Here is a 27,902-nt window from a genome sequence, read left to right on the forward strand (position 1 = left end):
GGAGAGCAGTCCTGAAGCTCCCAGGTGAGGTGGAGAGCAGTCCTAAAGCTCCCAGGTGAGGTAGAGAGCAGTGCTGAAGCTCCCAGGTGAGATAGAGCAGTCCTAAAGCTCCCAGGTGAGGTAGAGAGCAGTCCTGAAGCTCCCAGGTGAGGTAGAGAGCAGCCCTGAAGTTCCCAGGTGAGATAGAGAGCAGCCCTGAAGCTCCCAGGTGAGGTAGAGAGCAGTCCTGAAGCTCCCAGGTGAGGTAGAGAGCAGTCCTGAAGCTCCCAGGTGAGGTAGAGAGCAGTCCTGAAGCTCCCAGGTGAGGTAGAGAGCAGTCCTGAAGCTCCCAGGTGAGGTAGAGAGCAGTCCTAAAGCTCCCAGGTGAGGTAGAGAGCAGTCCTGAAGCTCCGAGGTGAGGTGACAGTACCATGAGGTGAAAGCTGAAGTTGAAGCACTCACAGTGAAGCTGTGTATCTCAACACTAACCTCTGCTTATCTCCTTAAAAGTCTTTTTAACATGGGAGCACACCTCTGGTGCAGCGCCCTGTCAACAATTGGTTCGTCATGGCGACCGGCTGGGAGGTGGGCGGGACAGTAAAATGCCAGAGAGCCGTGTTGGGACAGCTCCCCAACATAGTCATGCCACTGGACAACATTCAGGAGGTGGGCGGCCAATTCGAATAATTAAAGGCCCAACTGAGGGCCATTTTCCCGGGCTGCTGGCATTTTGCTGGTGGCGGAGCAGCCCCCACCATGTGGGGAGGCTACCAGCTGCACGGAGGAGGCCTCCCAACGATGGGGCTGTCGGGGCCAAAGGCTCCATGGCCCAAGGAGGGGGCTGCCAGTGGCAAAGGCTGTCCCCGCAGCCCCAACATGCCACTGGAGGAGTTTACCCTTTGATCGCCGGGGCCTGCCAGCTTGGCCCCAGCAAAATAAATAAATCTCTGCCACCCCTGCAAGGGTGTTTCTAAATAGAGATGCCCTTGCGTTTCCCTTGCTACCTCAGCAACAGCCTCTCAGTGGGGCTGCCAAGGCTGCAGAGCTGCCAGCCCTCTGATGGGGCTAGCAACGTGGAAGACCTGCCCTCCTTCCTTAATTGGCCGCCTCTCCTGCCTGCCGGCCTGGATAATATCACTTTCTCACTTCCAGCCCCCGCCCATGCGGCCACGCTATCTGCTTTACGTCCCGATGACGGGACTTTGTCGTTGCGGAGAAATCTCACCCTCTGCATTGTATCCTTGTAACCCTTTATTCTTTTTTAAGGGGATATTTATCCTTATTAAGAGCTCAGGGTCACTGCATTTCAAAAGCACTTTGTTCCGCATGTGTAATGTTCCTTCTCTTCACTGGACTAACTTGATGCATTTTGTATTACTGGACTCTGCTTTTTGATCTTATTCTGCTTCTTCTCAGGGGAATCATTCCTTTTTGGTTTACCTCTCCTTCTCCCTCTACTGGAGATCTCCCACAGCAGCAGGAATGAGCATAGCAGTTGGTCAGTTATCCCCATGCACTTCCATGGGAATTGCTCGACGAGACAGACTAAGGTCCCGTCATCTCGTTCACTGTCCGCCATCCTGGTAATCACAAGACACAATGATAATGGAGTTGTTGACTAATCACAGCAATCAATCTCGATCAATGAGTCTGCAACAGACCCAGACATAAGGGGCTGAATTTTATTCGGGCGCTGTGCTGCACGGAGGCGCCCGTATTTAGCAGCCGCCGCAGTGCCCCCGCGATAATACGCGCGGGGGCTCATTAGCATCACTGCGCCGAGCCTCCCCCCCGATATTACGTGGGGAGAGGCAGGACATCCGGTGCAGTGAGGAACCCTTTGACAGTTGTGCAGCAGGTGCTGGGGATCTATTTTAAACACCCCAACACCTGCTTCCTGACAGCTGTCAAAGAAATACTTACCTGACTGCTGAAGAGTGGGGCTGCTGTCAATCTGGCAGCAAAGCAGAAAGTGCTGCAGAAACCCAGCAGGTCAGGCAGCATCTGTGGAGAGAGAAGCAGAGTTAACTTGTCCAAGTTCACAGACCTGAAAGTTAACTCTGCTTCTCTCTTCACAGATGCTGCCTGACCTGCTGAGTTACCCCAGCACTTTCCGCTTTGCTGCCACATACTTACCCTGCTGTGTCCCAGTGTGCTGTGAAGTTGTGATCCTCTTCTCCCACTCAAGTGTAACATTCCTTCTTGTAGGTGTGCCGCACCTGGGTGAATAATCTTAAATTTGCACATTCCAGGATGTGAGACTTAAATAGATCATAAAAGGTATTACAGAGGTTTACAGAGAATACACTGACACAAATGGGAATGCATGGGTGCCACAGCAATGTAAATACGTCTTTCACTAAATGTTGCTCACCAACATGTGTGTCCTTTTCTCTGTGTGAATGATGTGTGCCAGGATGTAGCGCCAATGTCACATCCCTTTGCACTGTTGGCCCTTCAGAAGAGCCAACGTACGCAATAACAGCATTGCCATGCCACCATTACTCATGAGCATCTCCATGGATGCAGTGACATGGACATTGGCTCAGTCAGCTGCTGCCTCTAATGGTTTATACAGAGATGCTGCAGATGTGGACTGGTGCACAGCAGGTGAGGGAGGGTGATGTGTGGCTTGCAGAACTCATGTTGGTTCCTATGGAGCAGAGAGCTTTTGTCTGATAAGCCACTTCCGCACATCCCTACCTCACTGCTAGCCCTGTGTGCAGAGCCTGGGTGCCATCTGCCCTCCCATGCGTCTTTCATGTTGTAGGCCCTCAGCGTCCTCATAGTCCGAGGAGGAATTCTGTTGAGATCTCTCCTCATCATGCCAGGCCTGGCCCCTATTGGATGCGTAGTTGTACAGAGCAGCAAAGAAAGGAGCTGGCCTTTTCAGCCCGTCGTACAGGGCATCACCCTACCCATACAGACATTGGAGGTCCTCTTTCAGAATGCCGATCTCCTGCTCAATGGTGGCTCGTGTAGCTCAGTGGCTGCTGTTGTATCTCTCCTCTGCAGCAGTGGTGGAGTCTCTCACCGGTATCGGGAGCCATGTCTGCAGAGGATAGCCCTTATCTCCAAGAAGCCAGCCCTCCATCTGAGCCAGTTCAGTTAACAGTGGTGGCAGCTGGGACTGGCGCAAGACCCAGGTGTCATGGCAGCTGCCTGAGAAGTGGTCACATATTCGCTGCAAGCATCTGCGGTGATCACATACCAGCTTCACCTAGATTGACGTCTGCAGGTGGTAGCCTGGTGGGGGCCTGATGGCCACATGAGTGCAGTCTATGAACATTACAACCTATGGTTCTCCAGCAATGGTGCCAAAACCAATGGCCCTCTGGGCCTGGCTGTGAAAGTCTGTCCTGAAGCGGACATCCTCACTGGCCCTCCGGTGCAGGGCATTGGTGACCTCCCTGATGCAGCAGTTCACTGTTGACTATGTGACCCCACAAAGGTCTCTGGTGGGCCCCTAAAAGGCTGCGGAGGAGTCAGGCTTGAGAACCACTGCCACTATGAGGAACAAAAGCATGGGATGTCCACTGGAGCCCATGGGCTGCAGGTCATCGTTAGCACAGCACAGAGACGTGTCACCAGCCTCTCTATATGAGCAATCTCCTCTGACACTGGTGCTGTGACATCCGATGGCATGTCATGTGGGGCCTGTAGATGCATGGCAAACATAATGGCAAGCTCCCCTTGGGGGTTGCTGCTCATGACCAGGGGCCTCTATGTGGATCACACCTGCCTGTTGATATTGCCTCTGGCGCATACGGATCCTCACATGCAGAGGATCACACAATGTAGGATGAGCCATACCTATTTCCATGTGATAAATAAAATTGAACCCTGCCTGTATTTGAAGGTTCCTAACAGAGCATGGATTGGTGTTGACGGGTATATCAGCTGCTTTCCTGGATCAACTATGTGGCATGCCATGGCATTGCCCCCTGTGTATCCCCCCTCCTCCCTTTACGAATGCAGAGTTAGACCCCTGTGTATACCCCCCTACCTTTAAGAATGCAGTTAGACCCCTGTGTATCCTCCCTCCTACCTTTAAGAATGCAGAGTTAGACCCCTGTGTATCCCCCCCCTCCCTTTAAGAATGCAGAGTTAGACCCCTGTGTATCCCCCCTCCTCCCTTTAAGAATGCAGAGTTAGACCCCTGTGTATCCCCCCCCCCCCCCTTTAAGAATGCAGAGTTAGACCCCTGTGTATCCCCCCTCCCTTTAAGAATGCAGTTAGACCCCTGTGTATCCCCCCCTCCCCTTAAGAATGCAGAGTTAGACCCCTGTGTATCCCCCCTCCTCCCTTTACGAATGCAGAGTTAGACCCCTGTGTATCCCCCCTCCCTTTAAGAATGCAGAGTTAGACCCCTGTGTATACCCCCCCTCCCTTTAAGAATGCAGTTAGACCCCTGTGTATCCCCCCCTCCCCTTAAGAATGCAGAGTTAGACCCCTGTGTATACCCCCCCCTACCTTTAAGAATGCAGTTAGACCCCTGTGTATCCCCCCCTCCCCTTAAGAATGCAGAGTTAGACCCCTGTGTATCCCCCCTCCCTTTAAGAATGCAGTTAGACCCCTGTGTATCCCCCCCTCCCCTTAAGAATGCAGAGTTAGACCCCTGTGTATCCCCCCCCTCCCTTTAAGAATGCAGAGTTAGACCCCTGTGAATCCCCCCTCCTCCCTTTAAGAATGCAGAGTTAGACCCCTGTGTATCCCCCCTCCTCCCTTTAAGAATGCAGAGTTAGACCCCTGTGTATCCCCCCTCCTCCCTTTAAGAATGCAGAGTTAGACCCCTGTGTATCCCCCCTCCTCCCTTTACGAATGCAGAGTTAGACCCCTGTGTATTCCCCCTCCTCCCTTTAAGAATGCAGAGTTAGACCCCTGTGAATCCCCCCTCCTCCCTTTAAGAATGCAGAGTTAGACCCCTGTGAATCCCCCCTCCTCCCTTTAAGAATGCAGAGTTAGACCCCTGTGAATCCCCCCTCCTCCCTTTAAGAATGCAGAGTTAGACCCCTGTGTATCCCCCCTCCCTTCTCCTTTCCATAATGCAGAGTGAGGAACTGCCGGCTTTTCAGATGGGACGTAATGGGACGGCACGTGACAGCCGCCCGCTCAACGAAAAATCCGGCAGTGTCGGTGGAGAGGCGGTGGGCTGCATAATCAGCAGAGGTAAGTAATCATTACCATATGCTAATTGTGGTGCCACCGCCAGTAAAATGCAGTGGGCCCACCTCGGCATTGAGGGTCGAGGCAGGCCTCTCCCCACAGCATTTTAGCGGCCCCCGCGCCACGATCCGCGGTGTCGAGGGGCCGGTAAAATTCAACCCAAGGTGAAGAGCTTTAGGAATCATCGGTCCAAAGTCAGCTGTTCCTCACAAGCTCTGCGACACTCACCGCATGTCATGTCTCAAATTCCTCACATATTGGATCCTAAAATTTCTGAAACAAATCTGTCTACAATACATTTGAATGCTTCAATATGAACTGTCCCCACTGTCTCCCGAGGGAGCCAGTTTCATCGATTGACCACTCGCTCACTGAAATAATATTTCTGTAGATTAGTTTTGAATTTGCCTCCTTTCAAGCTCAAGCTGTGTCTAGACGAGACGAAATAGCTCCTCGGGGTCCATACCAGTAAAGTCAATGGCTTGTTGGGAACATTATATCTATGTTTGATGCATTGGTTCAGATGAAAGAGCAGGATTAGGCAAAGTGATTCAGTTTGTTCGGAATGACCTACCAATAACACGCCATCACATGTAATGACCAATGAGTATAATCTTCAGAGACTTGGAGCAGTATTTTGTAGTCTCCCCCTGTAGCGGGTTTGGAGGCTGGGAGGGCATTTAATTGGGTGGGATGGTGTCAGGTGGGGACCCCACCACCTTCCCGCTCGCACCTTGATTAAGTCTGTGGCAGGAAAGCCCGTAAGTGGCAATTAATGCTCAATAAGGGGCTTCTTCCTGCCACCGCTGGTATTAGCCCAGTAGTGGGCAGGTCCATCGCTGCACGGGAAGCACGACATGCAAACCTGTGCGGATTTGTTTGTCCCTCATTCAAAGGTGTTCAGTGCCTGATTGAGGTACTCAGCATCGGGAAGGAGTGGGGGGGGGGTGGCTACTGAGAAGCACTTGACTGCCCTTGCTGCCGAGCCCTCTGCATCCTCTCCCCCTCAGCCCACACCCCACGAAATCCCTCCCTCCATCACTTATGTTTGGCTGGGCCGCTCCACGATCCTGGGCCTCTGGTGGGTGCCATTCCAGCAGCAGCCACCGCCTCCCCGGTGGCGATGCTGAACAAAAGAGCTGCCTGCTTCTGATTGGCCAGCAGCTCTAGGCAGGCAGGATTTCCCATCCCCAGGGAGAGGCCCACCAGTGGCCTGTAAAATGCCTGATTGGCTCTTGATACGGCGGGCCTTCCCCAAAGGAGGCGACACGGGTCACTCGGCGGCTCTCCAGTCGACAGCCAAGACCCCCGTTGCCTCCAAAACGTTCCCCGTTTCTTTCTTTCTCTGAGCCACTCAGGATGATCCAGTTGACAGGTTGTCCAAGTAAACTCCCAAGTGTCTGCCACTGCAAACTGGTTGGGTTCCAATCAACATGGTTTCACTTCTAAACAAATAGAAAATCCTAATAGGAAATTGTATCTATATCAGATTCACTCAAACCATTCTTTCCAACTGTAGAATCGGTTTTGGGAACCACCCATACCTCACTCACTGATGGATCGCTGGTGAAGGATAAATTAGTGGAACAGTCCTTTTGGTCCCTGTTGCCTTCTGAGAGCCATTGGAGACAGACAGTGGAAAGCAATAAGAAGTTGCAGTCTGGAGACAACATTGTACAGAACATAACAGAGAATCCTTTCAGAAAGGTACTTCCTATAGGAACAGAACTAAATCTCCTTCTAATTCAGGCATCATGAGATGTCGAAATTGTCAAACTTAAGTGCCTTGGGACATTTTACTACATTAAAAGTGCTAACTAAATTCAAGTTGTTATTGTCCTTTTAAAGGTAATATTGCCATCCACTGGAGTAAGTAAGAATAACCAGTTACTACAATACCTAGTAACTTCAATGGTGTAGAACTGTTGGGAGCTTGAGGATTTTCTGCGTATACGTAAGTTAACTGTTGTAATTATTTTCAGTGGCAGGAAGCAGGAACATCTATGTTTGGCAGCCCGGATGCGTTCAGTCGTTTTACTCTTGAGATGGCTCGGCAGTACCTAAAGGAGGAGGAACTCCGAGCCAGGCACCAGACGGCCTTATTTCGACTGAGAGAGGAAGCACTGAGGGAGAAAACCAAGGCTGAGCTGACTTGGCTGGAGCATCAGAAAACGTGAGCCCATTAAACTGATCTGCCTTTGGGCATTTTGATGACATCCTGTGTTACGTAGCAACAGGAGTAGGCCATTTGGCTCCCCAAGACAGTTCTGCCATTCATTGAGATCATGGCTGGTCTGTAACTTAAATCCATTTACCTGCCTTGGTTCTGTAACCCTTGATACCCTTACCTAACAAAAATCTATTAATCTCAGTTTTGATATTTTCAATTGACACCTCCACAGCCTCTACATAATTTTGAGAGAGTTCCAGATTTCTACTACTCTTCATCAAAGATAAGGGATGTCAGTGTTTGAGGGGATCGGGGGAGGGGTGGCACTTCTAACAATCATCAACACTTCACAGAGCAGAGCCTGGTCCATAGGTGGATTAATTCTCATTCTGCTCCGCCCCACCACACTTGGAGTACTATGAACAGTTCTGGCCTCCATATTATAAAAAGGAGGCAATGGAGAAGGTGCCCAAAAGACTTACAAGGAAGTGAAAGGTTATACCTATCAGGAAAGATTGAAGAGATTGAGACTCGTGCCTCTATAAACTTTCAAACAAGCACCAAGACGTAGCTTGGCTGGTGGTGAGAGGGCCCTCCCCGTCTGATCCTTCATGCACACCCGAAGTCTCGCCCCCTCCGCACAATGCCCCCGCGGTGGCTGTGGTGGGGAAGAGACGGTCGCCCACCTCCTCCTGGAATGTGTCTTTGCAAAGCAGGTGTGGAAAGAGATGCAGTGGTTTTTGTTGAGGTTCATCCCAAGCAGCTCTGTAACACAGGAGTCTGTGCTCTACGGGCTGTTCCCAGGGACGCACACCGAGACAAACATCAACTGCTGCTGGAGGACTATCAATTCGGTGAAAGACGCCCTTTGGTCTGCCCGAAACTTGCTGGTCTTCCAGCGCAAAGAGTTGTCCACCACCGAATGTTGCAGACTGGCACATTCCAAGGTCCAGGACTACGTGCTGAGGGACGCACTAAAGCTTGGGGCAGCCGCAGCAAAGGCTCAATGGGGAAAGACCACAGTGTAAGGTCCCCCCACCAAGCTGAACTGAGGGGCTGGATCCATGGGAAACACCTCGAACTATATCGTTGATATTTTCTTTTGCTGTAAATGTGAAACTGTAATTGGCATGACAATAGTGAAATGGAAGGGTTGTGAAGAAACTCATGATAGTATAGAAGGAAACTGATCTCCCTTGCAATGTTTGTATTTTTTGGTGCTGTTTGAAACTGTTTGGCAATGTAATTTTTGCAGATTTTTATGAATAAAGTATATTTTGGAAATAAAAAAAAAACTTGTGCCTCTATAAAAGAGAAGACTGAGGGGTGACCTGATACAGATCAATAAGATTTTGAAAGGGTTTGACAGAGTAAAAGTGGAGAAAATGTTTCCACTTGTGGGGGGAGTAGAACTAGAGGCCATAAATATAAGATAGTCATGAATAAATCCAGTGGGGAATTCAGGAGAAACATCTTTACCCAGAGGGTGTAGAATGGTTGAGGTGAAAGCATAGATATGTTAAGTGGCTGCAAGATAAACACATGGGGGAAAGCAATAGAAGAATATGTTGAAGGGGGTTAGATGAAGTAGGATGGGAGAAGGCTCATGTGAAATATAAACACCAGTATGGACCTGTTGGGCTGAATGGCCTGTTTCTGTGTTGTAAAATTCTGTGCAGTTCTATGTAAATCAGTACCTTAAGAGAGAAGGAGAAAGGAGAGGGGTTGAAGCGCAGGAGGAAGCAGAACACAGAGGGGGTGGAGTGCTGGGGAGGGGGTGGAGTGCTGGGGGAGGGGAGAAGCGCTGGGGGAGGGGAGGAACGGCGGGGGAGGGGTAGAAAGAAGGGGATGGGGTGGAGAGCAGTGGGAGGTTTTGTGCCCAGGTAATGGGGGGCACTCAGAACCCCAACGGTAACGGCACTCACTGCCCTCAGGCACAGGAAGAGGAAAATCTGCCTCTTGGTGTTTTTTTATTTGTTCATGTAATGGGAGCATCGCTGACAAAGCCAGCATTTATTGCCCATCCCTAATTGCCCTGGGGAAGGTGGTCGTGTGCTGCCTTCTTGAACCGCTGCAGTCCATGTGGTGTGGGTACACCCACAGTGCTGTTAGGGAGGGAGTTCCAGGATTCCAGGATTTTGACCCAGCGACAGTGAAGGAATGGCCAATATATTTCACAATCAGGATGGTGTGGTGTACTTGGAGACATTTTATTAGATAAGTTGTAATATAAATAAAAGTATTAGTATTTTCTATATGTGTATGTAGGTGCAGATTATAATTTGCAAATTAAGAGTACTTAATATGCTTCTATTGAATTGATTGATTCCCAGACATCTCAGAGACAAAGGACAAGATGACAAAATGCCAGCTATCGTCCAGAAGCAGCAGGAGATTCTGATTAAGTTACAACAGGAGAAGGTAGGAAATGCTGGAAAGTCCCATATCCGTGAATATGCTTTCACCCTTTCTCCCCCCCCCCGCCCCCCCCCCCCCCCACCCTCCAACTGCACAATAGATCCAATCCAAGCTGGGATCAATTCAGTTCAAATTCCTGTTTCTCACTCACAGCAGATAGCATTGATTGATGCAGGATTTAATGGATGTTGCTTGAATGTTTACAGCAGTTCCCACTCCCAATGGCACTGTGACGTTACTGTATCTTGGACAGCACTGCTAATGCACTGATCTGAGTGTACAACTTTGTAAAGTAACCCAGCAGTGTGCCTTTATGACCAGAATCCATCGCACAGGTAGAACGAAAAACAAAATACTGGAAATACTCAGCAGCTCTGGCAGCATTTGTGGGGAGAGAGACAAACAGAGTTAACGTTTCAGGTTGGTGATCTTGCGCCAGAACAGGCAATAGTTAGAGACGTAACAGGTTTTAAGCAAGTACAGAGACAGGGCAAGGTTGCGGGGTGAGTGGAAGAGAAGTCAGAAAAGGGTAGATCTGTGATAGGCAGAGGGCAGGATTGCTTAAATGACGAAGGGGATGATGGTGAAAGACAAAAGAAGTAGAGAATCAAAAGATGGGGCTAGAGGAGCTGAAACTGGCAACAGCAGGACCATTAGTGGCACCTAATAGAAAGGGAAAGCTGGTTTGAGTCTTTGATGTTGGATATGTGCAGATTAACAGTCAGATTTGAAACTTCAGTGGATCAACCTCATTCCAAATTATTGTTTGACTAAACTGGTGATCAAAATGTTATCGACTGACAGTTGGTGAAGTTTTTCTTGTTGTCAACCTTGGCACCGTCGCCGGAGTCAGAAGGTTTGTGGGTTTAAGCCCCATTCCAGCATAATCTATGCTGACACTCCAGTGCAGTACTGAGGGAGGGCTGCACTGTCAGAGGCACCATCTTACAGTTGAGACATTGAACTGAGGCCCCATCTGCCCTCTCAGGTGAATGTAGAAGATCCCTGCTCTTATTCCAGTGTCCTGGCCAATATGTATCCCTCAACTGACATCTCTAGAACAGATTAACTGGTCTTTATCACATTGCTGTTTGTGGGAGCTTGCTGTGTGTAACTTGGCTGCTGTGTTTCTGACATTACAACAGTGACTACACTTCAAAAGTATTTCATTGGCTATAAAGTACTTTAGGACATCCTGAGACACTATATAAATGCAAGACTTTCTTTCTTGCATCAAAGAGATTGAGTGGTCTGGATTCTATCTGGATTCCAATGAATTCATTACACTCTGAAGTAAGTTCTGATCTTGGCTGAACTGTGGTGACTTTATTCTCCCATTCTTGCCTTTAGGCAGAGATCAGACAGCTCCAGAATGTCTACAGGGCAGCCCACCAGGAGAGGAAGCTCCTCCTGAAACAGCAACAAGAGATCTTTAGGATTCATCAGTCAACCACACACCTCCAGTGCCAGCTAGATGGATCAGCGATGGACCCTCAGGTAAGAAGCCAAAAAACTTTGTTACCTCCCGATTCTGACTGTACTAATGCTCTCCTGATCGCACTTACACTCTCTATAAATGCCAGCTCATCCAAAACTCAGCCTCCCCATATCCTAATTTGCACCAAGTCACATTCACCCATCACCCCTGTGCTCACTGACCGACATTGGCTTCTGGTCTGGCAACACCTCAATTTAAAAATCCTCATCCTTGTTTTCAAATCCCTCCATGGCCTCGTCCCTCCCTATCTCTGTGATGTATGAACACTTTAAGAGCCCTTGAAGGACTCTATGCTAATGAGCTAAGTACCAGGATGTAGTCATGTGACTAGTAGCCATGTTCACTCTGCACTGTAACACTCTGGACAAAGGTTCTGTATATAGTTTGCTCTGCATTGTATATACTAGTTTAGCTGTTAATAAACCCTCGCGAGATCTTCAAGGAACTGGAATCCACGTACCTCATTGTATTGCTTAAGATAACACAAAGAATCACATGACACTCTGTAACCTCCTCCAGCCCAGCAACCCTCCGATATTTCTGAATTCCACTATTTCTGGTCTCTTGCCCATCCCCGATTTCAATCACTCCACCATTGGCCCTAAGCGCTGGAATTCCCTCCCTAAACCTCTCCACCTCACTTTCCTCCTTGAAGACACTACTTACAACCTACCTCTTTGGCTAAGCTTTTTGTCATCTGCCCTAATATCCCCTTATGTGGTTTAGTGGCAATTTGTGTTTGATAATCCATCTGGTTCACTAATGCCCTTTAGGGAAGGAAATCTGATGTCCTTACCTGGTCTGGCCTACATGTGACTCCAGACCCACAGCAATGTGGTTGACTCTTACATGCCCTCTGAAATGGCCTAGCAAGCCACTTAGTTGTATCTAACCGCTACGAAGTCAATAAAAAGGAATGAAACCGGACAGACCACCGGGCATCGACCTAGGCACTGGAAACGACAACGTCAAACCCAGCCCTGTCGACCCTGCAAAGTCCTCCTTACTAACATCTGGGGGCTTGTGCCAAAGTTGGGAGAGCTGTCCCACAGACTAGTCAAGCAACAGTCTGACATAGTCATACTCATGGAATCATATCTTACAGACCGTGTCCCAGACACTGCCATCACCATCCCCGGGTATGTCCTGTCCCACTGGCAAGACAGACCCACCAGAGGTGGTGGCACAGTGTATACAGTAGGGAGGGAGTTGCCCTGGGAATCCTCAACATCGACTCTGGACCCCATGAAGTCTCATGGCATCAGATCAAACATGGACAAGGAAACCTCCTGCTGATTACCATCTACCGCTCTCCCTCAGCTGATGAGTCAGTACTCCTCCATGTTGAACAGCACTTGAAGAAAGCACTGAGGGTGGCGAGGGCACAAAATTTACTCTGGGTGGGGGACGTCAGTGTCCATCACCAAGCGTGGCTCAGTAGCACCACTACTGACAGAGCTGGCGGAGTCCTAAAGGACATATCTGCTAGAGTGGATATGCGGCAGGTGGTGAGGGAACCAACAAGAGGGGAAAACATACTTGACCTTGTCCTCACCAATCTGCCTGCCGCAGATGCTTCTGTCCATGACAGTATTGGTAGGAGTGACCACCGCACAGTCCTTGTGGAGACGAAGTCCCGCCTTCACATTGAGGATACCCTCCATCGTGTTGTGTGGCACTACCACCATGCTAAATGGGATAGATTTCGAACAGATCTAGCAATGCAGAACTGGGCATCCATGAGGCGCTGTGGGCCATCAGCAGCAGCAGAATTGTACTCAACCACAATTTGTAACCTCATGGCCCGGCATATTCCCCACTCTACCATTACCATCAAGCCAGGAGACCAACCCTGGTTCAATGAAGAGTGCAGGAGGGCATACCAGGAGCAGCACCAGGCATACCTCAAAATGAGGTGTCAACCTGGTGAAGCTACAACCCAGGACTACTTGCATGCCAAACTGCATAAGCAGCATGCGATAGACAGAGCTAAGCGATCCCATAACCAACGGATCAGATCTAAGCTCTGCAGTCCTGCCACATCCAGCCGTGAATGGTGGTGGACAATTAAACAACTAACTGGAGGAGGTGGCTCCACAAATATCCCCATCCTCAATGATGGGGGAGCCCAGCACATCAGTGCGAAAGATAAGGCTGAAGCATTTGCAACAATCTTCAGCCAGAAGTGCCGAGTTGATGATCCATCTCGGCCTCCTCCTGAAGTCCCCAGCATCACAGATGCCTGATTTCAGCCAATTCGATTCACTCCGCGTGATATCAAGAAACGACTGACGGCACTGGATACTGCAAAAGCTATGGGCCCTGACAATATTCTGGCAATAGTACTGAAGACCTGTGCTCCAGAACTTGCCGCTCCCCTAGCCAAGCTGTTCCAGTACAGCTACAACACTGGCATCTACCCTGCAATGTGGAAAATTGCCCAGGTATGTCCTGTACACAAAAGGCAGGACAAGTCCAACCCAGCCAATTGCAGCCCCATCAGCCTACTCTCAATCATCAGTAAAGTGATGGAAGGTGTCATCAACAGTGCCATCAAGCGGCACTTGCTTAGCAATAACCTGCTCAGAGATGCTCAGTTTGGGTTCTGCCAGGGCCACTCAGCTCCTGACCTCATTACAGCGTTGGTTCAAACATGGACAAAAGAGCTGAACTCAAGAGGTGAGGTGAGAGTGACTGCCCTTGACATCAAGGCAGCATTTGACCGAGTATGGCATCAAGGAGCCCTAGCAAAACTGAGGTCAATGTGAACCAGGGGGAAAACCCTCCGCTGGCTGGAGTCATACCTAGTGCAAAGGAAGATGGTTGTGGTTGTTGGAGGTCAATCATCTGAGCTCCAGGACATCAGTGCTCAGGGTAGTGTCCTATGCCCAACCATCTTCAGCTGCTTCATCAATGACCTTCCTTTAATCCTAAGGTCAGAAGTGGGGATGTTCGCTGACGATTGCACAATATTCAGCACCATTCATGACTCCTCAGATACTGAAGCAGTCCGTGTAGAAATGCAGCAAGACCTGGACAATATCCAGGCTTGGGCTGATAAGTGGAAAGTAACATTCGCGCCACACAAGTGCCAGGCAATGACCATCTCCAACAAGAGAGAATCTAACCATCTCCCCTTGACATTCAACGGCATTACCATCGCTGAATCCCCCACTATCAACATCCTAGGGGCTACCATTGACCAGAAACTGAACTGGAGTAGCCATATAAATACTGTGGCTACAAGAGCAGGTCAGAGGCTAGGAATCCTGAGGCGAGTAACTCACCTCCTGACTCCCCAAAGCCTGTCCACTATCTACAAGGCACAAGTCAGGAGTGTGATGGAATACTCTCCACTTGCCTGGATGGGTGCAGCTCCAACAACACTCAAGAAGCTGGACACCATCCAGTATAAAGCAGCCCGCTTGATCGGCACACGATCCACAAACATTCACTCCTCCACCACCGACACACAGTGGCAGCAGTGTGTACCATCTACAAGATGCACTGCAGCAATGCACCAAGGCTCTTTAGACAGCACCTTCCAAACCCGCGACCTCTACCAACTAGAAGGACAAGGGCAGCAAATACATGGGAGCACCACCACCTGCAACTTCCCCTCCAAGTCACACACCATCCTGACTTGGAACTATATCCTTCACTGTCGCTGGGTCAAAATCCTGGAACTCCCTTCCTAACAGCACTGTGGGTATACCTACCCCAAATGGACTGCAGCGGTTCAAAAAGGCAGCTCACCACCACCTTCTCAAGGGCAATTAGGGATGGGCAATAAATGCTGGCCTGGCCAGCAACGCCCACATCCCATGAATGAATAAACAAAAATCCTCCTGTGAAGTGTCTTTACTATGTTAAAGGCGCTATAAAAGTGCAAATCTTTGTTGTGATTTGAGAGTAATGTGAATCTTAAACACACATTTACCAAGCTGAGTCTGAGGTAAATACATCGAGAGCTGCCGTATTGATCCTCCGGTCAAGGAAGTTGTCAAATCTGAATCCTGCGATGAGCCTCCTGACTTCAGCTGCATTTCTGTCAAGGTGCTACAACTGACCTAGATGTCCCCAACTCGAGAGCAGAAATAAAATCAGCTTCCTGATTCCTGATCCTAATCACCCCAGTGATAGCCCACACTGCTCTCCTGACACACTGCGCTGGAAGAAATGCTGGCTGAAGATAGGATTATGTTTGGCTATGATGGGTTCTGCAGTCGAATAGCTCAGCTGAGGACAGGATTTAAGTGATGGACCCTGCGGTCGAAATACTTGCCAACCCGCCTTGTCTCAGTTTACGCAGGAAGGCCGGCTGCTCAGTTGAGCTACCAGAGGGTGATCTCGGGCTGTGGAACTGTGCCCTAGCTCAAGCCAACGCCTTCAGGGGAGGTAAGGGGTGGTTGGCTGGGGGTTCAAAAATGCCGCAAAGCTCATTGTAAAAAGCATTTCCTGCATGTAGAGGGCGGTTAAGTATAAGTAAAAGTGTGACGTGGTATCTTTTAATTTATGGCATGTAAGTGGAATTTTGTACCGTTAAGTTGTTCCAAGAGAGGGGAATCCCCCCAATCCAGTGTTGGGGTCTCAGTGGTTGGTTACCCTGGGCCATTTCTACTTGCCTTGTTTTTGGCTCTCTCTGTTTAGGTTTCAGAAACCAAGTACAGCTCGCCTGATGCAGCACCTGTCAATCAGTCCGGACACTCGGCCAGTCCAGACCTCAGCCCCAGGCTTCCTGACCAGGATGAGTGGAGCTGCTCTTCTCTGTCAGCCTCTGGGAGTGAAGGCAGCATCGCCATGGAGCAGCTGAAGAAGATGCACAACAGACTGGATGAAAGGTGAGTCGGTCAGTTAAGAGGCCAGTGCTAGATTTACCCAAGGGAGGCAGAAATGAGCGTGATTTAGAAACTAACTGATCCATACCCTTGTACAGGAGGCCATTCAGCCCTTCCAGCCTGTTCTGCCATTCAATGTGATCATGGCTGCATTTCCTTACATTACAACAGTGGCTACACTTCAAAAGTACTTCAGAAGCAAAATACTGCGGATGCTGGAAATCTGAAATAAAAGCAGACAGTGCTGGAATTACTCAGCAGGCGTGGCAGCATCCGTGGGGAGACAAACAGAGTTAACATTTCAGGCCAATGAGCTTTCATCAGAACTCAAATTTTTTATCAGACTGCTTATTCAACATCTAGTCCTGCATGAGCAGAAATTTCCTCCAATTAAATATTGAGAATACTGCAGCCCGTTGTTTACAGTCCCTGCTCCAAACTCAGTTCCCTTGCTATTGACTCCAACCCGCGCCATGCCAATAGTCTGGGATTAAGTCAGTCTGTTCACAATCTTGGTGTCATATTTGACCCTGGGACGAGTTTCTGACTTCATGTTCATGCCAACACCAACACCCCTGTCTCAGCTTATCTGCTGCTGAAGCCCTCATTCATGCCTTCGTTACCTCTAGACTTGACTGTTCCGATGTACTCGGTCTGCCACATTCTATTCTCTGTAACCTTGAGGTCATCTAAAACTCTGCTGCCCATGTCTTATTTCGTACTAACTCCTGTTGCCCTATCACCCCTGTGCTCGCTGACCTCCATTGGCTCCTGCTCAAGCAACATCTTAATTTTAAAATTCTCACCCTTATTTTTAAATCCCGTCATGGCCTCACCCTTCCCTATTCTTTGTAATCTCTTCCAGCGCCACAACCCCGAGATATCTGCACTCCTCTCATTTAGGTCTCTTGTGCATCCTTAATTTTAATCGCTCTATCATTGGTGGCTGCACCTTCAGTTACCTGGGCCCGAAACTCTGGAATACTCTCCCTACACCTCTCTGTCTCTGTACCTCGCTTTCCTCCTTAAAGACACTCCTTAAATCAACCTCTTTGACCAAGCTTTTGGTCATCTGACCAAATATCTCCTTTTGTAGCTTGGTCTTATAGTTTGCTTTATAATGCCCTGTGAAACGCCTTGGGATGTTTTAACATGTTAAAGGTGCTATATAAATATAAGTTGTTTATACATCAAAAGTGCTTAATTAGCGGTAAAGTGCTTTGGAATGTCCCAAAGTCATGAAAGACACTTTTTAAATGCAAAGCTTTCTTTCTGATCTGTATTTTAACTGTGTCTACTCGCCTTGGCTCCATATACGTTAATACCCTTGGCTAGGAAGAATCTATCGATCTCAAATGTAAAATTAGTAATTCAGCTAGCATCCAATGCTTTTTGTGGGAGAGATTTCCACACTTCTACCACCCTTTTCATGAAAAAGTGTTTCCTAACTTCTCTCCAGAATGGTCTGGCTCTGATTTTAAGGTTATCTCCCCTTGTCTGAGACTTCTCCACCAGTGGAAAAGGTTACTTTCTACCTACCTTATCAATTCCTTCCAAAATCCTAAGAACCTCAACCATATCATCCTTAACCTTCTATCTTCTAGGGAATACAAGCCTAGTTTATGTGATCTCTCCTTTGTAAAAAGCCTCAGTTAGAGCTTGGCCATTCTGACGTAAAATTAGGACTTACTTTTACACACAAAGAGTAATCGGCATCTGGAACTCTCTCTCCCCAGGAGGCTGTGAATGCTGGAAGTCAGTTGAAATTCTCAAGTCTGATATTGGTACATTTTGTTGATTTTGTTGGGTTGCAAAGGATGATGGAGCAAAAGGCAAGTAAATAGAGCCCGATGATCTATGTTTTAGTCCTTTAAATTTATAGTAAATGTCTTGACGACATTTAGAGTTCACGATTATTTTTCCAGTGAGGGCTGAAGGTGGCAATTGCTAATTTTGAAATTTTAGCCTGACTGCAGACTGGCATTTAAGCTGGAATTGATGACAGTGTGGCACGTAACATTGGTGGAAAACGAGCACCTCCCTCCTTGTCTAAGCTCAAGAAGGGGAATGGTGTGGCCACATCTGTTGGAAGCCAAGTACGGAGTGATTTTGGCCGAGGCCTGGGAACAGACTGCTTGGTTGTCCTCTTGATTGGGGATGTGGGGGTGGGGTGTGGGGGACAACTAAAGAAAGGGATGATGGCACCTAATTGGCACCAGGAGACCCAAATGCCAACCAACTGGTCCCAGTGACGCTTGCTGGTTCTGTTGTAGCTCTGTTGATTTCTGAGTGACTGTGGGGCCGGGGCCCCCTTTGCATTTACTAGATTCTTGACTAAGAAAGAGAAGGAGCTGATCCGACGCCGGAGACAAGCAGAGGACTTACTGGAGTGGAAGCAACGTTTAGATGCAGAGGAGCTGACCGTACGCAGGATTGAGTCAGAGGCTGTTGCTGCTTGGAGTCTGCCGGGCCAGGAGAAAGAACTGGGCACAGGGGATCCTTTGACAGAGACAGGTATGACTCGACAGAATATTCTTGTTGCTAATTTATTCTCTTGCACATGCTGTTTCCTTCTGTGCCAAACACTACACATACGTGCCTCTCACCATCTCCCAGCCTCTGCTGCTGCAGCTCTGTATCTGGCCTCTAGGAGGTGTGCGAGAGCTGTGTATAATCATTGAGACTCTAATTTTCTCTATTTCAAAACAAAAAGGCTCCTACTATTCATTTTACCTCCTCATCCCCATCCAGGAGCTCAAAGTAATTGCCAACAAGCCCTGTCCTATTGTATGGCTTGAAGAGATAGCCAGATGTGAAAGTTTAGCTGCATTTTCTTTAGAATCGGATATAGCAATATTCTACAATAACAACTTGTATTTATCTGGTGTAATTAATGTAGTCAAATGTCCCAAAGCACTTCACAAGAGCATTAGCAAACAAAATTTGACATCGAGCCACATTCTGGTATTGTCACGATTGGCCGAATGGCCTCCTTCTGTGCTCTAAATCTTTCTATGTTTCTATAAGGGGATATTAGGAACGAGGTAGGTTTTAAGGAGCATCTTACAGGAGGAAGGAAAAGTAGTGAGGCAGAGAGGTTTATGGAGGGAATTCCAGAGCTTAGGGCCACGGCAGCTGAAGGCACGGCCACCAATGGTGGAGCAATGAAAATCAGGGATACGCGAGAGGTCAGAATTGGAGGGGTGCAGAGAACTCGGCTGTGGGTCGGTGGTCTCCTATTTTTGTCGCACCAAACCATGGAGATGCCCTCAGTCTTGGGAATGGGGAGAGAAGAGGTAATCATGGCAAATTCAAGAGATGTCACTATGTGGAGTGTAGCAGCCAATGGACACTGAGTGTTCTTTTCATGAGAGTCCCATTTAATTTCTCTGTCAAAATTCCCAAAATGAGGATTGTTTACAAAGTTTTATTTGATTAATAACTTCTAAAACAAAATGATACTTTTCCAACTGAGTAGACATTTTGTGCATGGGGCGGGGGCAGGTGGGAGTGCTGTGGCAGGGGGTTTGGGTAAGTGGCATGACAGGGAGTGAAGTGCCACGGGTGCAGGAAAGGAGTCGCCTGAGACAGTGTTTGTGTAACATTAAGCGAAGTGGGAAATGCATTTCTGGGACAATTTTGCGCACATTGGATGCCAAGTTTCCTACATTACACAGTGACTATGCTTCAATAGTACCTCATTAGCTGTAAAGTGCTTTGGGATGTCCTGATTTTGTGAAAGGTGCTATATAAATACAAGTATTTCTTTATTCTTTCTTACTGTGTAGCAGACTGTCTTTCCACCTCTGGGTTTAATTATAAGTTGGAATTGGATGGAATGAAAATTTCCTGTCTGTTGGTTCTAATAATGGAATCATGTCCCGCCAGTGGGAAGTCTGCAGGTTCGAACTGAGAGCCAGTGCTGGTTTGCAGAATGACAATGACTCCCAATAATTAGCCACCGGAACAAACCCGACTGCCATTGTTGGCACATCGCAGACCTGGTAGGATGTCAAGAACCGATCCCCCGATTGGTTCAGAGTCCACTGCCTCTTCCCTCCATAACCAGGGGCTTTAGTGAATGTCTTCCATCGCACTGCAGATAATGCCACCAGCATCCCCAATTTTGTAAAGGCAATTGTAAGCGTTTATTGCTTAAAAAATCTTATTGGTTCTTTCCAAACTTGTTTTTCCGATTAAAGACAGATCAAACCCAAAGCTTTAGATTTTAGATTTAGTTTTAGATATACAGCACTGAAACAGGCCCTTCGGCCCACCGAGTCTGTGCCAACCATTAACCACCCATTTATACTAATCCTGCACTAATCCCATATTCCTACCACATCCCCACCTGTCCCTATATTCCCCTACCACCTACCTATACTAGGGGCAATTTATAATGGCCAATTTACCTATCAACCTGCAAGTCTTTTGGCTGTGGGAGGAAACCGGAGCACCCGGAGGAAACCCACGCAGACACAGGGAGAACTTGCAAACTCCACGCAGGCAGTACCCAGAATTGAACCCGGGTCGCTGGAGCTGTGAGGCTGCAGTGCTAACCACTGCGCCACAGCTTCCTCTTTTATATTTTCTGAGAAACCATTGCCTCGATTCTTAAAAAACCCATAATTGGCAGGAGAGGGGGTTGAGGGGGACATTAAAAAATCCCAATGGACACTCCAGCCCTGGCAAGCCTCTGCTGGATTTTTCACCCGCTGCCGGGGTCCCCCACTGCCCCCCATTAATATCGGGCCCGATTTATTTGGTCCCATCTGATTTTGCTTTTTTAAGGGAGGAAAATTTCAGCCAGTGAATTAGAAAGCCAGAGTGGGACTTATTGTGAAGTGGGCAAATCCGGAATAATTGTGCCAGTTTGTTTCAATTCTGGAATTCTTTGCTTACGGATTGGACGGCTTAGGTGTGTCACCAGCAGTATCCCATCGCTCTCCGATGCATTCCAGTTTGATGCTCATGGACCCCTGAACACTGCGCCAAATTCGCCGAGCAAATGATGAATTCCAGAACAATCTGAGATCACGTGGGCCCTGGTACAAGTGTTGTGATCTCAGTGCTGATATTAGTGGGCACGAGTCTACAGGATAAAACTGCCTCTAATTCATCATAAAGCTCTCAGCCTCACTTCACAAGAAATGCGTGCATTCATGTAGCACCTATCATGACGTCAGGACACCCCAACGCACTTTACAGCCAATGAGGTACTATTGAATTGTAGAGAAGGAAGAAGCCAATTTGTGCACAGCAAGCTCCCACACACAGCAATGAGATAATGATCAGGTAATTTGCTTTCAATTTATTTATTTATTTAGAGATACAGCACTGAAACAGGCCCTTTGGCCCACCGAGTCTGTGCCGACCAACAACCACCCATTTATACTAATCCTACATTAATCCCATATACTCTACCACATCCCCACCATTCTCCTACCACCTACCTACACTAGGGGCAATTTACAATGGCCAATTTACCTATCAACCTGCAAGTCTTTTGGAGGTGGGTGGAAACCGGAGCACAGGCAGTACCCAGAACTGAACCCGAGTCGCTGGAGCTGTGAGGCTGCGGTGCTAACCACTGCGCCACTGTGCCATTGTTGGTTGAGGGATAAACATTGGCTAGGACAGGGCAGAAGTGCTCTTCTTTAAATAGTGTGATTGGATCTTTGATGTTCACCTGAAAGGGCAGAGTTGGTTTAACATCTCATACTAAAAGCCTCAGGAGTCGGGCTTGACCCCATAGCCTTCTGACACCAAAGGCAAGAGTGCTACTCCCTGAGCCACAGGGGGCCACCATGCCACCGTTAACAAGTGTTGAAAATACTTAGTTGGGGTGGGGGAGGTGTCTGTGTAAGAGGATTTGTAATGAGAAATTATTCCATTGTCCACCATTAATAACTGTGAGGAGCACTAAAAGGAAGAGGGGGAAAGCAATAGCCTGCACAGAATTAATTAGCATGGCTTTCTGTTACTTTCAATTAGCATGTTAAGAGGATGAGGGTAACTTATGTTGCTTTTTAATACCCAGCACTTTATGGCTTCAGTGTGGCATAAATAAGCCAGAACTAATTGCTACTGAACTCTCTGTAAGAGGTTTGAGAAGTTGCCAATTCCTGCCAGCCATTATGGGTTTAGTGGGCGACAAGATCCTTTGGCATGATTTCACATTGTGCATTAGGGGCCTCTTTGATGGCATTTTTCACTGGGATTGTTGGTGTGCTTTTTTTCATTAAGGGAGATAGATTCAGGGGCTTTGTCTGATGTTCAGAGCTCTCGGTCTGACACAGATTCATTGTAAGGTAGATGTAAGAACATAGAAACAAGAGTAGCTGATACCAGAACTAAGAACTAAGAACTACCGATCACAAAAGAATTGAACAGGCTGGGACTATTTTCTCTAGAAAAGAGAGGTGACCTGATAGGATAGAGGTCTTAAGATTATGAAAGGCTTTGTTTGGGTAGACGTAGTGAATGTGTTTCCACTTGCGGGCAAGACCAGAGCAAGGAGACGTAAATGATAAGATCTCTTGGGCCTCCTTATCTCGAGAGACAATGGGTAAGCACCTGGAGGTGGTCAGTGGTTTATGAAGCAGCGCCTGGAGTGGCTATAAAGGCCAATTCTAGAGTGACAGACTATTCCACAGGTGCTGCAGAGAAATTTGTTTGTCGGGGCTGTTGCACAGTTGGCTCTCCCCTTGCGCCTCTGTCTTTTTTCCTGCCAACTACTAAGTCTCTTCGACTCGCCACACTTTAGCCCCGCCTTTATGGCTGCCCGCCAGCTCTGGCGGACGCTGGCAACTGACTCCCACGACTTGTGATCCATGTCACAGGATTTCATGTCGCGTTTGCAGACGTCATTAAAGCGGAGACATGGACGGCCGGTGGGTCTGATACCAGTGGCGAGCTCGCTGTACAATGTGTCTTTGGGGATCCTGCCATCTTCCATGCGGCTCACATGGCCAAGCCATCTCAAGCGCTGCTGACTCAGTAGTGTGTATAAGCTGGGGATGTTGGCCGCCTCGAGGACTTCTGTGTTGGAGATACGGTCCTGCCTCCTGATGCCAAGTATTCTCCGGACGCAGCGAAGATGGAATGAATTGAGACGTTGCTCTTGGCTGACATACATTGTCCAGGCCTCGCTGCCATAGAGCAAGGTACTGAGGACACAGGCCTGATACACTCGGACTTTTGTGTTCCGTGTCAGTGCGCCATTTTCCCACACTCTCTTGGCCAGTCTGGACATAGCAGTGGAAGCCTTTCCCATGCGCTTGTTGATTTCTGCATCTAGAGACAGGTTACTGGTGATAGTTGAGCCTAGGTAGGTGAACTCTTGAACCACTTCCAGAGCGTGGTCGCCAATATTGATGGATGGAGCATTTCTGACGTCCTGCCCCATGATGTTCGTTTTCTTGAGGCTGATGGTTAGGCCAAATTCATTGCAGGCAGCCGCAAACCTGTCGATGAGGCTCTGCAGGCACTCTTCAGTGTGAGATGTTAAAGCAGCATCATCAGCAAAGAGGAGTTCCCTGATGAGGACTTTCCGTACTTTGGACTTCGCTTTTAGACGGGCAAGGTTGAACAACCTGCCCCCTGATCTTGTGTGGAGGAAAATTTCTTCTTCAGCGGACTTGAACGCATGTGAAAGCAGCAGGGAGAAGAAAATCCCAAAAAGTGTGGGTGCGAGAACACAGCCCTGTTTCACGCCACTCATGATAAGATAGTCACTAATAAATCCAATAGGGAATTCAGGAGAAATTTCTTTATGAAGAGAATAGTTAGAATGTGGAGCTTGCTAGCACAGGGAGTAGTTGAGGCAGAAAGCAGAGATGCATTTAAAGCAAATCTAGATCAACACATGAAGGAGAAAATAATTGGAAGATATGTTTTTTTTTTAGAGATACAGCACTGAAACAGGCCCTTCGGCCCACCGAGTCTGTGCCGACCATCAACCACCCATTTATACTAATCCTACACTAATCCCATATTCCTACCAAACATCCCCACCTGCCCCTGTATTTCCCTACCACCTACCTATTCTTTTGGGCCTCCTTATCTCGAGAGACAATGGATACGCGCCTGGAGGTGGTCAGTGGTTTGTGAAGCAGCGCCTGGAGTGGCTATAAAGGCCAATTCTGGAGTGACAGGCTCTTCCACAGGTGCTGCAGAGAAATTTGTTTGTTGGGGCTGTTGCACAGTTGGCTCTCCCCTTGCGCCTCTGTCTTTTTTCCTGCCAACTACTAAGTCTCTTCGACTCGCCACAATTTAGCCCTGTCTTTATGGCTGCCCGCCAGCTCTGGCGAATGCTGGCAACTGACTCCCACGACTTGTGATCAATGTCACACGATTTCATGTCGCGTTTGCAGACGTCTTTATAACGGAGACATGGACGGCCGGTGGGTCTGATACCAGTGGCGAGCTCGCTGTACAATGTGTCTTTGGGGATCCTGCCATCTTCCATGCGGCTCACATGGCCTATACTAGTGACAATTTATAATGGCCAATTTACCTACCAACCTGCAAGTCTTTTGGCTTGTGGGAGGAAACCGGAGCACCCGGAGAAAACCCACGCAGACACAGGGAGAACTTGCAAACTCCACACAGGCAGTACCCGGAATCGAACCCGGGTCCCTGGAGCTGTGAGGCTGCGGTGCTAACCACTGCGCCACTGTGCCGCACTGTGTTGATGGGTTTAGATGAAGTGAGGTAGGAGGAGCATAAAACATTGGCGTGAGCCTGCTGGGCGGAATGGCCTGGTCTGTGCTGTAAATATTTTGTAACTTTGTAGGAGTGGGCCAATCAGCAGCTCCAGGCTGCTCTGCTATTCAGTTAGATCATGGCTGATCTGTACCTTGACTCCATTTACCCATCTTGGTTTCCTAACCCTTAATGCCCTTACCCAACAAGAGTCTAGCAATCTCAGTTTTGAAGTTTTCAATTGACCCCCCCAACCTCAGTGTCTTTTAATGGGAGACAGCTCCAAGTTTCCACTACCCTTTGTATGAGGAAGAAGTCTCGGCTTTCTTTTCAGTAATTGGAGGGTTACAGAGGAGACATGACAAGCTTTGGTGACTGACATTGTCTGAAGGAATCACTGGGAGTTACTGGTCTGCAGCTCCAAGTGCCTCAAGTGGCACGGTCCAAATGGCAAAAGGTTTTCTCAAGGGTATTTTCGAATTCTAAGACACACCAACTTAAAACAGAAACGTGTTTTTTAAAACAGGAATTCACCATAACATTGACTTCAATTTTTGCATTTGCTACAGTAGAATTACTGAGCCCTTTTCGGGACTTGTAGAAAAAGTCAGCTCAAATTTGCCCAACTGCCATGTAGCTCCCTAACTGCGAGTTAAAATAATTTGACTTATAAATACCCTCCAGGCTTTGTAAAAGACATTGGCAATCCCTGAGGATGAATGATTTTAGATCCTGTCAAACATTGAAGACAAAGTACCAGCAGATTGTCAGTCCCAGTGGGAAAAGTCAGGTTAAAAGTGCCTTCAAATGTCACAATCCATTTCTTTCACTCTATCTGCCCAAAGAAGGGAACTTAGCAGCGAGGTTGATGGGCGGGACTGCAATATGATCTCCTGTTGGTGTTTTTACTTACATAGAATTACATTGATTCACATCACATCTTCACCACCAAAACAGGCCATTCAGACCAACTGATATATGCTAGCATTTATGCTGCACACGAGCCTCTTTCCTGATCTCTTCATCTCACCCTATCAGCATATCTCTCCATTCCTCTCTCTCTCGTGTTTATCTCGCTTCCCCTTAAAAGGTATCTATGCTAATCACCTCAGCAACTTCATGTGGTAGCAAATTCCACACTCTTGCCACTTTTCCGTTAACAGGTTTCTCCTGAATTTCCGGTTGGATTTATTAGTGACTGTCATATATTTATGAACCTTACTTTTGGTCTTCCCCACATCTTCTCACTTTATCAAGTTGCATCATAATTTTAGAGACCTCTATTCGGTCACCCCTCAGCCTTCTCTTTTCGAGAGAAAAGACCCCTAACCCATTCAGCCTTTCCTGAAAAATAGATCCTCTCACTTCTGGGATCATCCTTGTGAAAAAATGTTCACCTTCACTGGTGCCACTATATCTTGTTTAATATGGAGACCAGAATTGTTCACAGTACTCCAAGTGTGGACTAACCAAAGTACTGTAGAAATTTAACATAGCTGTGCTGCTGATCAATTCTATCCCCTGAGGAATGAACCCCAGTGTTTTGATGGCATTTTTATGACCTCATTATCCTGCATTGTTACTTTTAATCTTTTGTAACCACTAGATCCCTTTGCTCCTGTGCCCCATTTAGACTTTTATTATCCAAGCAATAGGCTGCCTTCTTAGTCTTCCTACCAGAATGCAACACCTTACACTTATCTCTATTGAAATTAATTTGCCATTTGCACGTATTTGAGGTTGACAGTGCACGTATCATTGTATTGTCATTGGCTGTGCCTGAAACTACAGAAGAGCCAGCTGTGGCTCAGTGGGGAACACACTCATCTCTGAGTTAGATCATGAGTTCAAATCCTTTCCCAGAGACTTTAGTATATGATCCACAATGACACTCCACTGCAGTCACTGAGAGAGGTGCTGTCTTTCAGATGAGATGTTAAATCAAGGCCCTGTCTGTCTTCACAGGTAGGCATAAAAGAATAGGGAGTTCTCCCCTGTGTCCTGACCAACATTTATTCCCTCAATCAACATCATTAAATAGATAATTAGATCATTATCACATTTGTGGGAGCTTGCTGTGCACAAACTGGCTACTGTGTTTTCTACATTGCAACTTCAAAAAGTACTTAATTAGGTGGAAAACACTTTGGGACATTCTGAGGTTGTGAAGGGTGCTATATAAATGCGAGTTCTTTCTTTACTTTTTGTAGATGATGATGTTCCCTGGGTGATGTCTCTTTTGCTAACCCAGGGGTGCTAGGGCACTAGTGGCGCTTTAACCCATCCTCCCGCCTGTGATCAGCGTGCTCAGCACAGACCAGCAGTTGAGCCTGGGATAATTTCAGTCTTTGTAAATGTTAACAAAGGTATTGTCCCTCTCCTTACTTCTCTATTATGTGTCCTTCCCAAATTAGATAACTGGAGCAATGAGAAATGCTCATCCTCACCTGAATCAAACAAGCCCCTTGGAAGTGATGAAGTGGTGACCTCAGCAGCAGATGTCCCTTTGGATGAGCAGAGTCAAGGGCACCCGAATGTGGTGAGCACAATGCAACTGTGTGTGTCCGGGAACTGGTAGTTTATATAATTGTCTTCATTGTATACGATTGTGGATTCTCGGGGGTCAGTTAATGAAAAGCACTGCCAGTGAACCTAGATGGCATGAGGTTTGAACACCCAGTCCAGACTGAGTTAGTTGGTCTCGTCCAATATGACAATGAGGGCCCTCTGAAGACTGAGGAAAGAAAAATACATCAGCTCGGGTCCTTCCTCCTTACTGATCTGCAGTGACCCCTGTTAGAAAGTGCATGTGTGACTGTTGGGTGAGGACAGGACCAATTTTGTTTGTTTAGTTCCCCCCAACGACCCCATCCCACTCCCACCATAACTTGGCCAAATAGATTGCTGGTGCTCACTTTCCAGGTTCACACATGTAGATATCAGGGGAACAGGCAATACTCATAGAGTTATAACCCAGCAAGAGTCCGAAGCTTCAGGAGAAAGGGAATAAAAGTGAAGGGGAAGAGCTAAAGTCGCAACTCTAGTGATTTACGGGCTGTAATTTTGTCAGATCATTTCATAAACTGCCAGCTCAGAGTTTTAGCAAATACCCAGCTACATATGTTGA

The 27,902-nt window shown here is 47.8% G+C and overlaps 1 protein-coding gene across 15 annotated transcripts in view; it reads left to right on the forward strand.

Moving 5' to 3' along the window:
- LOC137347622 (centrosome-associated protein 350-like) overlaps positions 1–27,902 on the forward strand; it is a 157,807-nt gene that overhangs the window by 94,578 nt on the left and 35,327 nt on the right. For all 15 annotated transcript variants that reach the window (XR_010968980.1, XR_010968981.1, XM_068012197.1 and 12 more), the window contains 7 exons: positions 6,665–6,852; positions 7,128–7,318; positions 9,649–9,736; positions 11,084–11,230; positions 15,882–16,072; positions 18,396–18,583; positions 27,190–27,314. Coding sequence is in view for 13 of the 15 variants with exons in the window: in XM_068012197.1 (XP_067868298.1) it covers positions 6,665–6,852; positions 7,128–7,318; positions 9,649–9,736; positions 11,084–11,230; positions 15,882–16,072; positions 18,396–18,583; positions 27,190–27,314 (1,118 nt within the window). In the remaining 2 variants the exon portion in view is untranslated. The remainder of the gene's footprint in view (positions 1–6,664; positions 6,853–7,127; positions 7,319–9,648; positions 9,737–11,083; positions 11,231–15,881; positions 16,073–18,395; positions 18,584–27,189; positions 27,315–27,902) is intronic.

Source organism: Heterodontus francisci, chromosome 32 (genome assembly GCF_036365525.1).
Source record: "Heterodontus francisci isolate sHetFra1 chromosome 32, sHetFra1.hap1, whole genome shotgun sequence".
Lineage (NCBI taxonomy): Eukaryota > Metazoa > Chordata > Chondrichthyes > Heterodontiformes > Heterodontidae > Heterodontus > Heterodontus francisci.